Source organism: Myotis lucifugus, unplaced genomic scaffold (genome assembly GCF_000147115.1).
Source record: "Myotis lucifugus unplaced genomic scaffold, Myoluc2.0 scaffold_60, whole genome shotgun sequence".
Classification (NCBI taxonomy): Eukaryota; Metazoa; Chordata; class Mammalia; order Chiroptera; family Vespertilionidae; genus Myotis; species Myotis lucifugus.
The window spans coordinates 5083795-5092747 of record NW_005871108.1 but is presented as its reverse complement, the minus strand read 5'-3'; the positions used below and the strand labels follow the sequence as shown (position 1 = coordinate 5092747).

The 8953-nt window shown below is 50.3% G+C and overlaps 1 protein-coding gene across 2 annotated transcripts; it reads left to right on the top strand.

The window, feature by feature from the left end:
- The first annotated feature begins 745 nt into the window (after window positions 1-745).
- Window positions 746-7574, top strand: EIF6 (eukaryotic translation initiation factor 6). 2 transcript variants are annotated; one of them, XM_006089451.3, is made up of 7 exons: window positions 746-878; window positions 1091-1202; window positions 1319-1404; window positions 3304-3479; window positions 4003-4179; window positions 4367-4548; window positions 7305-7574. In XM_006089451.3, exons 2-7 carry the CDS (start codon window positions 1096-1098, stop codon window positions 7312-7314), a joined length of 738 nt encoding a protein of 245 aa, XP_006089513.1. In that variant the 5' UTR covers window positions 746-878; window positions 1091-1095; the 3' UTR covers window positions 7315-7574. The 2 variants fall into 2 exon arrangements, with proteins under 2 accessions (XP_006089513.1, XP_014311976.1); XM_014456490.2 differs by lacking the exon at window positions 3304-3479 and having other exon boundaries at window positions 1091-1404.
- Window positions 7575-8953: the final 1379 nt, after the last annotated feature.

The window sequence follows — 8953 nt, the reverse complement described above, 5'->3', positions numbered from 1 at the left end:
TCACTTCTCACCTGGTCTCACCCCCATGGGTGACCTCATCCACCCCAGGCTTCAGCCCCAAATCTCAGCGCTTCACTCCCCCCTGGGCTCCAGATCCCGCCACGTCTGTCTCAGACCTCACATTCTATATGTCACCCTCCCCAGACCTGCTCTTCCTCTTCAGGCTTTGTTTCAGTAAATTCTCCATCATCAACTCATCTGTGAGACACCCCCGGCTCCTCTTGTATACCTCACATCCAACCAGCCACAAGTGTTGGTCAATTGTGCCTCCTAAAATGTTCCTGGTCAATTGGGGGTGGGGCGGGAGGGGGTGGGGAAACATATGTAATACTTTCAACAATAAAGGATTATTTTTAAAAAGTTCCTAAAGGAGACCTAGCCGGTTTGGCTCAGTGGATAGAGCGTCAGCCTGTGGACTGAAGGGTCCCAGGTTCGATCCTGGACAAGGGCACATGCCTGGGTTGCAGGCTCGATCCCCAGTAGGGGGTGTGCAGGAGGCAGCCAATCAATGATTCTCTCTCATCATTGATGTTTCTATCTCTTTCTCCTCCCTTCCTCTCTGAAATCAATAAAGAAATATAAATATATATATTTTAAAAAGTTCCTAAAGGAATGAATGAAGAATGAATGAATGGCGAATGAGTGAATGCTTGAGTGTGAGCATGCTGGGGGCGGGGCGAGGTGACGTCACAACCGGCTGATTGCAACCATAAAGTGCATCCAGAGGGTGGAGCTAGAGAGGCCGCGAGCGTGGCTGGGTGCGCCGGGATCTCCCGGAAGTCTCCTAGGCAGAGGCGGAAACGGAAACCTACTTGGGGCAAAGAAGGTCCATTTGTAGCGTGTCGAGTTTCTGGTTGCCTGCTGAGTCCGTGTGAAGGGTCAGCTCGGGTTCCCCGGGTCATGGGGTTGGGATGGCCGAAGGACTCGGAGGGGCCAGTGGGCGGGACCGGAGGCCTGAGGGGCCTGAGGGGTGGGGTCGCGGTGGGGCCTGAGTGGTGGGGCCGGAGGGGCCGGAGGGGTCACCCCGGGGGACCAGGAGTCGGGCCGGAGAGGACCCGCCGGCCCTGAACTCCCGGCCCACCGCCCCCAGGCCTCATGGCGGTTCGAGCGTCGTTCGAGAACAACTGTGAGATCGGCTGCTTTGCCAAACTCACCAACACCTACTGCCTGGTGGCCATCGGAGGCTCGGAGAACTTCTACAGGTGCGACGGGAGCCCGCCGGCATGTGGATGGGTGGCGGGCAGGGGGCTGGGTGGCGGGGTCGCCGGCAGAGCCCTCGAGGGCGCAGCCCGTGACCCCCGAGCCCGTGTCCCCGCAGCGTGTTCGAGGGCGAGCTCGCCGAGACCATCCCCGTGGTGCACGCCTCCATCGCCGGCTGCCGCATCATCGGGCGGATGTGTGTGGGTAAGCGGGGCGGACGCCGGGAGGGAGCGGAGCCTCCCAGCACCTGTCATTCTGGCCCTGGAGTGGCCCCGGGTGGCCCAGGGGTTTCCAGGCGTTCCTAGGCGTCCCTCCATGGCGGGCTCTGCGGGCAGGGCCAGCCTCTGCAGAGGCTTCCGGATCGTAGTCACAACAAATAGCATTCAGTGCTTTCACTCTTACCCGTGTTCGCAGACCTTCTCCACGAAGACCCTGGGACAGTGATGGCGAACCTTTTGAGCTCGGCGTGTCAGCATTTTGAAAAACCCTAACTTAACTCTGGTGCCATGTCACATATAGAAATTTTTTGATCTTTGCAACCATAGTAAAACAAAGATTTATATTTTTGATATTGATTTTATATATTTAAATGCCATTTAACAAAGAAAAATCAACCAAGAAAATGAGTTCGCCTGTCACCTCTGACACGCGTGTCATAGGTTCGCCATCACTGCCCTGGGAGGTAGGGATTATTGGCTTCATTCGACTGATGGGAAAGCTGAGACTTACAGAACCGAAGTGACTCACCAGGTGCCACACCTGGAGTGAGGCAAGATCAGACTTCTCCCCGGTTGCTGACTCTGGGTCAATTGCTTTTTCTAAGATTTCTAAAAAGCTAAGATTCTGGGGCAACCGGTTCAGTTACTTAAATCTTAAATCCCCATGTCTCTGAGTGGCGTCCCTATCCTACCTCTCAGCACCATTGACTCTTTGAGCTGAATCTCTGTTTACTGCCACCCCTTATTTCTAGTTCTGCTCATATAGGAGTTTGTTCCTTTAATTTTTTAAAATCATAATTCTGATGATGCTAGCCTTTGAATATTTTCTTTTTTGTTTTGTTTTTTATTGATTTTTTTTTTTTTTTTTTGAGCGAGAGAGGGAAACATCAATTGGTTGCCTCCTACACCCACTCTGACTGGGGATTGAACCTGCAACCTGGGCATGTGCCCTAATTAGGAATCAATCCCGCAACCTTTTGATTTTACAACATGACACTAGCCAACTAAGCTACACTGGCCAGGGCAGTATTTTCTTACGAAGGCAAAACACTCTTACTCCTAACCATGACTTCAGAACTTGAAGTTCTGATGTAACTAGGGAGAATTGAGCCTGACCATTGCTGTTTTATTTTATATTATAATGGTAACAACTGAGAATTAAGAAGTTCACAGAAGTGTGCCCTTGTAGAGGGAGGCAGAGGTTTAGTCATTGTTGTTACAACATAATTGTAGTTTGTTCATTCTCGTTTCTGTATAGTATGTTTTATGTACGTATATCACAATGTATTTATCCATTCTACTGACAGTGGGCATTTGGGTAGTTTTCAGTTTGGTCTGTTATAAATAGTGCTGCTATATCTTTTAGTGAGTACATGTATTGATTATGTAATACCTAGGAGAAAATGGCTGGGTCACAGGGTATGTGAATATTCAGTTTAATATATGATGCCAGATAATTATCTGAAGTGGTTAAACAATTTACACTCCTATTGGTTGCTCCATATATTTGCCAGCACTTGGTATTGATGTTCTTTTGAAAATTTTAGCTATTCTAGTAGGTGTGTGGTGTAATCTTTTAAGTGGCAAAATATATAACTAATGCCAAGAACACTTTCTGATAGTCCAGGTCCCCCTGGTTGGTATTGTCAAAGTAGGTAGTGTGTGTTGGGACACACTCCTAGGCTGTCTCGGGTTGCCCAGTAGGACTCCTGGTCTCTCTTAGTGTTGTATGGATCAATTGGTTAGAAGGCTGGAGTTGGCCTAAAGCTTTCCTGGGAAAGCTAATTAATTGGGCTGGGTTGTATCCTCAGCTTCCAGGGCTCAGCAGGTATCTTGTGTATTCATGGTCTTTCCTTGTTCCACCCTGCAATTTGGATCTTTCCAGGGAACAGACACGGTCTCCTGGTGCCCAACAACACTACTGACCAGGAGCTACAACATATTAGAAACTGCCTCCCAGACTCAGTGCAGATCCGGCGGGTAGAGGAGCGGCTCTCAGCCCTGGGCAATGTCACCACCTGCAATGACTATGTGGCCTTGGTCCACCCAGATCTGGACAGGGTAAGGCGGCCTAGCTAGGTCCAAGAGTCACAGTACTAGCCTTGTAAATGGCTAGTCACCGTTCTTACCTGTCAGGCAGGAAATAGGGGTATCTTATGGTTTCTTTTTATACCTGTGGTCTCACATTTTAGTTACTCATTGGAATAGTGATAATAGAGACCTTCCATGGTGTGGTCAGTATAAGAAAGAAGCTGGAGAGGGTATTAATCCTTCAGAATTAGGAGCCAGCCAGGCCCAGGAGAGATGATTGACACTTGAACCTTGAGTGTGCATTAAAGGGTGGTGTGGAGAGCAGTCCCTGGCTGTTCAGGGCATGCATGGATATTAGGGGCTCCATAGCTGGCCTCAACTGTGCTCCAAGCTGTATCCCCTCCTTTTTCTGGATCAAGCTTTCATATGCAGCTCTGTAGGAGAGGAATGGGGGTTTTAGGGCGTTAAGCCCTGTGTGGTTCTTGGCATGGAGGACCCTGGATTCTTTGACTTGCAAGCCCTGGGCGCTGAGCACAGTACCTCTGACTGACAGGAGACAGAAGAAATCCTGGCTGATGTGCTCAAAGTGGAAGTCTTCAGACAGACCGTGGCTGACCAGGTGTTAGTAGGAAGCTACTGTGTCTTCAGCAATCAGGGAGGGCTGGTACATCCCAAGACTTCAATTGAAGACCAGGATGAACTGTCCTCTCTCCTTCAGGTCCCCCTTGTGGTAAGCATTCTTGTTCTCTGTCTCCTGCTGAAGCAGATCCCTTTGTCCTGCATTATTGGGCTTATTACCCATCACAGGTTGGGATTGGGCTGCAGGTCAGGGAGCAGGGTTTGGGGGGAGTTCTCATCAGGGATGGGAGAAACTTTGATTATTGATGTTATGATCCATATTGAGCTATCATTTGCAGGCGGGCACTGTGAACCGGGGCAGCGAGGTCATCGCTGCTGGGATGGTGGTGAACGACTGGTGTGCCTTCTGTGGCCTGGACACAACCAGCACAGAGCTTTCAGTGGTGGAGAGTGTCTTTAAGCTGAATGAAGCCCAGCCTAGCACCATTGCTACCAGCATGCGGGATTCACTCATTGACAGGTATCTGGGTCTCTCTTCTGCCCTTTGAAGGTAGGGGAAGGAGATCACCTATAACGGGAGCCACACTGTATTCATACCTGTAGGTTCTACTTGCGTGTGAGGGCACACCTTCACAATGCCGGGCTGTCATAGGGTACAGCTGCAAGCATTGCCTGAGTATCTGCTCATCCCTGTCTTTGAAGACTTGGTTCAGTGTATCTTCTCTCTGGGCAAAGCTTCCCTCTGGTCTGTCTTATTTTATCACTTACCACATGTAGTTTGTATCTGCCACTGTATCGGTGCCCCAGCCGGCAGACTGATACAGAAAAGAACTGTTTACTGAGGGAAGGAGGGGAGGCTGCCCTTAGGAACTGAGGAGACCTTAGGTGCCTAATGGACGTGGGGGTGGGGATTGCATCACAAGCACAGTTACCTGGGTTTTTGTGTTTATTTGTTTTTTAAAGTGGGTTCTTGGGCCTCAACCCTGGAGATTCAGGGGTGTGAATCTCTAGAATCTCTTCTTTTTTTGGAAGAGCAGCAGGTGTTGGATATTCAGGCTCCTTCTCTCTTATTCCCCAATGAGGATCCTTCCCAGGATATGCTACACCCAACTAGCACAGGCGTCTTTATGAGAACAGAAACTGCAAAGTGGGTTGAGTGCCCAGTAATAGCACTCGTAACGGGCAGTATTTCCCTTCATTCTCCCTTCTTCATTTATTCATCCGCCTGATGTTCATATATAAATGTCTAACCACTATGTTGTATACCTAAAACTAATATAATATTGAGTGTCAACTCTAATTGGAAAAAAAAAAAAAAAGACTTGACATGGGCATTCAGAGTCCCTAAAGACAAGGCTTCATGTGGGATAGGCAACTTAGTGTTACTTCTGCCTCTGAGGGGCTCACAGTGTAGCAGGTGAGAAAAGTTGTAGTGGCCACACATACTCTTAGCTATCTTCAAAGAAGAAATAAAAGGTGCCGTAAGTGCTTGGCAAGCTCTAAGAGACACTTTTTGGGATCCAGAAAGGACAGTTCATTTAGTCTGGGCTTTAAGGAATGAGTAGGTAATTGAATATGCATAGATAGAGTGGGGAAGCACATTAAACAGACACACAGATAGAGGAGTATGAAGGGGAAAACTATTATTCCCAGAGTGTTGGGGACTGAATGCCCATGTCAAGTCTTTTTTTTTTTTTTTTTTCAATTAGAGTTGACACTCAATATTATATTAGTTTTAGGTATACAACATAGTGGTTAGACATTTATATAACTTAAGGAAGTGATTCCCCCGGAAGGACTGGTACATAGTTATTACAATATTATTAACTATATTCCCTATACTGTACTTTACATCCCCATGACTATTTTTTTAATTGCCAATTTGTACTTTTTAATCCCTTTACCTTTTTCACGTAGGCCTCCAATCTCCCTCCCCCATGTCAAGAAGTTTTGACTATAGACCTATGATTTTGACCTTTGGTCTATGTTGGATGATTGTTTACATAGATTCCTGGCGTCATCCCTCAGTTACTGATTCCCTCAGTCTGGAGTGGGGCCAATCATGTGTGGTTATTTTAATAAGCTTCCCTGTGTGACTGTGATGGGACAGTTTGGAGACCACACTGACAGACTGTGTGCTGTCAGCCCTAGAGAGCAGTGGAAAGGGTCTGAACAGGAAAGTGGGACCAGTGGTTCTGTCATTTGTTAAACAGCCTTTTTAAAGCACCTGTTATGTGCCAGACAATAGTGATGTGATGATAAATAAAATATACACTCCCTGCCCTTTTGAAACAGACTTTCACAAGAAAAAGACAGTACTTACACCATTAATCATTTAACTAAAGAACAAAAAAACTCTTAGTAACCTAAGAACAGAAATTTCTGTAACCTGATTATTGGTACCTACTGAAAAATTATAGCAAATGTTGCATTTAATGGTGAAACTTCAGAAATTGTTATTAAAGTCATGTAGTCAGCAACACCGGTCAGCATCGCAGTTTGATAAGATAAAGAAATGGGTATTGGAAAGAAGAGACAAAACTCATTATTCTTCTTTGGTTTTGAACTCACTGAATTTGAGGTGCCTGTGAGACCTTAAAATAAAGGTGTCAGGCCACTAGAAATATGTACTTCATTTTTATAATCATGCACATGATTATCACTTGCAGGAAGAAAGTTCTGGCTTGAGCTCTGCCACTGGGGGATTTGTGGCTTAGGCACATCCCTTCCCCTGTCTGAGCCCCCTTGTTCCTTTCTTTCATGTCTGTTGGACTTGACCCTTGAGGATTCAACCTAAGACCACTAACAGTTTGAATAAATTATTTTTTAAACATATTTTCATTGATTTCAGTCAGGGAGGGAGAGAGAGAAACATCAATGATGAGAGAGAATCACTGATCAGCTGCCTTCCACACTCCCTACACTGGGGATCTAGCCCACAACCCAGGCATGTGCCCTGACGGGGAATCAAACCCGTGACCTCCTGGTTCCTAGGTCAACACTCAATCACTGAGCCAGGCCGGCTGGGCTGAGTAAATTATTGACCCATCTGAACAGGGAAGGAGTTACTTTTACTTTTTAAGCATTGAGAGTTCTACAATGGATTGTAACTCAAGGGATCAGTGGAACCTGGAAGGGGCTTTGAATATGGTTCTTCAGGGCTAAGCTGGCACAAAGGGCCTGGGGTAGGGTTGGAGGCAAGCACCTTGAGAATGGAGGGTGAGGTGTGCTCTGTGAAGCACCTACTGACATGCGCCTTCCTCTCTCTCTCTCTAGCCTTACCTGAATCACCTCCCATGCTGTTTTGTTGGCTCCTGGTTCTGAACTTTGGCTCCCTCTCAACGTCCCACCCACTGTGTCCCGGATGTGGCAGAGAGCTCATTGGTATCAGGTGGCTGGATGCCCAACCCTTCTTCACCAGTGCCCATCTCCTGACTCTAGTTACTGCAAAAATCTACCATGTACTAGCTGTCAGGCCTTCTGGCTGCGAGCTGAGAGCTCTGCTGCCCTGTGCCAGCCAATTAAAGGCAGCTGCTTCTGATCATTCTGAATGTGTTGTTATTCCCGGGGAAAGATGGGGGAGGATGCGCGGGGGTACGCCATGGGCTCCACTACACTAGTTCTCCATTTTCCTCTCAACTTCAGCCTCATACTTGATGAAAGTCAGTTCCCCCAGGGCTGGTCTGAGGATCCTGGGGCACCTGGCTATGGGGCAGGCTTGCCCTCTTTGACCCAACATAGTTGGAGGTCGCTGGCCTGGCTGCCCGGGGACCTGGACAGCCTCCCCCTCCGCGGGCTCCCCAGTAGCTGGGGCGGGCCTTCTATTGGTCTGGCTGCGCGGGGCGCGTCACCGCAGGTTGGGACGGGATTGGCCGGTTGCTGGTGGGTGGGGTCGAGCTGGTTGGGTCCCGCCCCCGGGGCCAGAAACGGCTCTGGAGGCCGGGCGTGGTGACGTCACGGCGATAGCTCCTCCCGGCGCAGCGGCGCGGGCGAGCGGGACGTGGAGGCCGGCGCTGCGATTCTCGGGACCCGCTGCTCCCGCCGCGCGAGGTGAGGGTCGGAGGGGCAGGGAGGGGGCCGTAGGGCTGGCCGAGCACCTGACGGGCTCCTACTCCTGCAGACCATGGGCGCTCAGCTGAGCGGCGGCGAGGGCGCCGCGGGGCCGGCGCAGCCCCAACCCCAGCCCGCGGCGCCCGAGGGTCCTGAGCGGCCTGGGCCCGAGCCCAGCCCCTGGGGGCCCCTGGACGACGTGCGCTTCCTCATCGCCTGCACCTCCTGGTACTGACTCCGCCCTCCGAGTCACCGCTCACCGCCTGTTCTGTTCGCCTCGCCCGGTCCGGCCACTGTCGTCTGTCCCCACGGCCCAGTGTCTCTCTCAGCCTGTTCCCTCCCGCCCCCGCGCCCCACGCCCCAGAGACGGGGATTGAGGAGGTCGAGGGGCCTGGAAGGAAGTCCCGGCAGAGCTGCCTCCACAGCAGCGCCTTGGGACACCTTGAATTTGTTCGCTCCCCATCCTACACCCAAACCACCTCAGCCTTCGTGCTCACCCGCACCCGCAGCTCCAGCCATCTGGGCCCTGGCTCAGCTTCCCTGTCACTGACTTCCAGAACCAGGCGAGGGTTCGTGGTGAGACCCTAAGGCCACTGACCTCACTTGTCCCTCATTGCTGAGAACTCGGCTCCTGCTTTTGTTCTGGTCATTGCACGATGGGCCTTGACTGCAGAGAAGACCTTGCCGCGGTGACTCTTCCTGAACCAGGGGAGGTTGGTCCTCCAGCCTGGACCCAGTGAGGCATTGTCAGGCTGTATTTCTGGGACCCGATTCCACTGGGCCTCTTGGAGAGAGGGGATATGCGATTGCTGGGCCGGCAGATGAGATGAATGGGGCAGCTCCTGGACACCCCAAAGTACCCTGTTTCTCTTCTC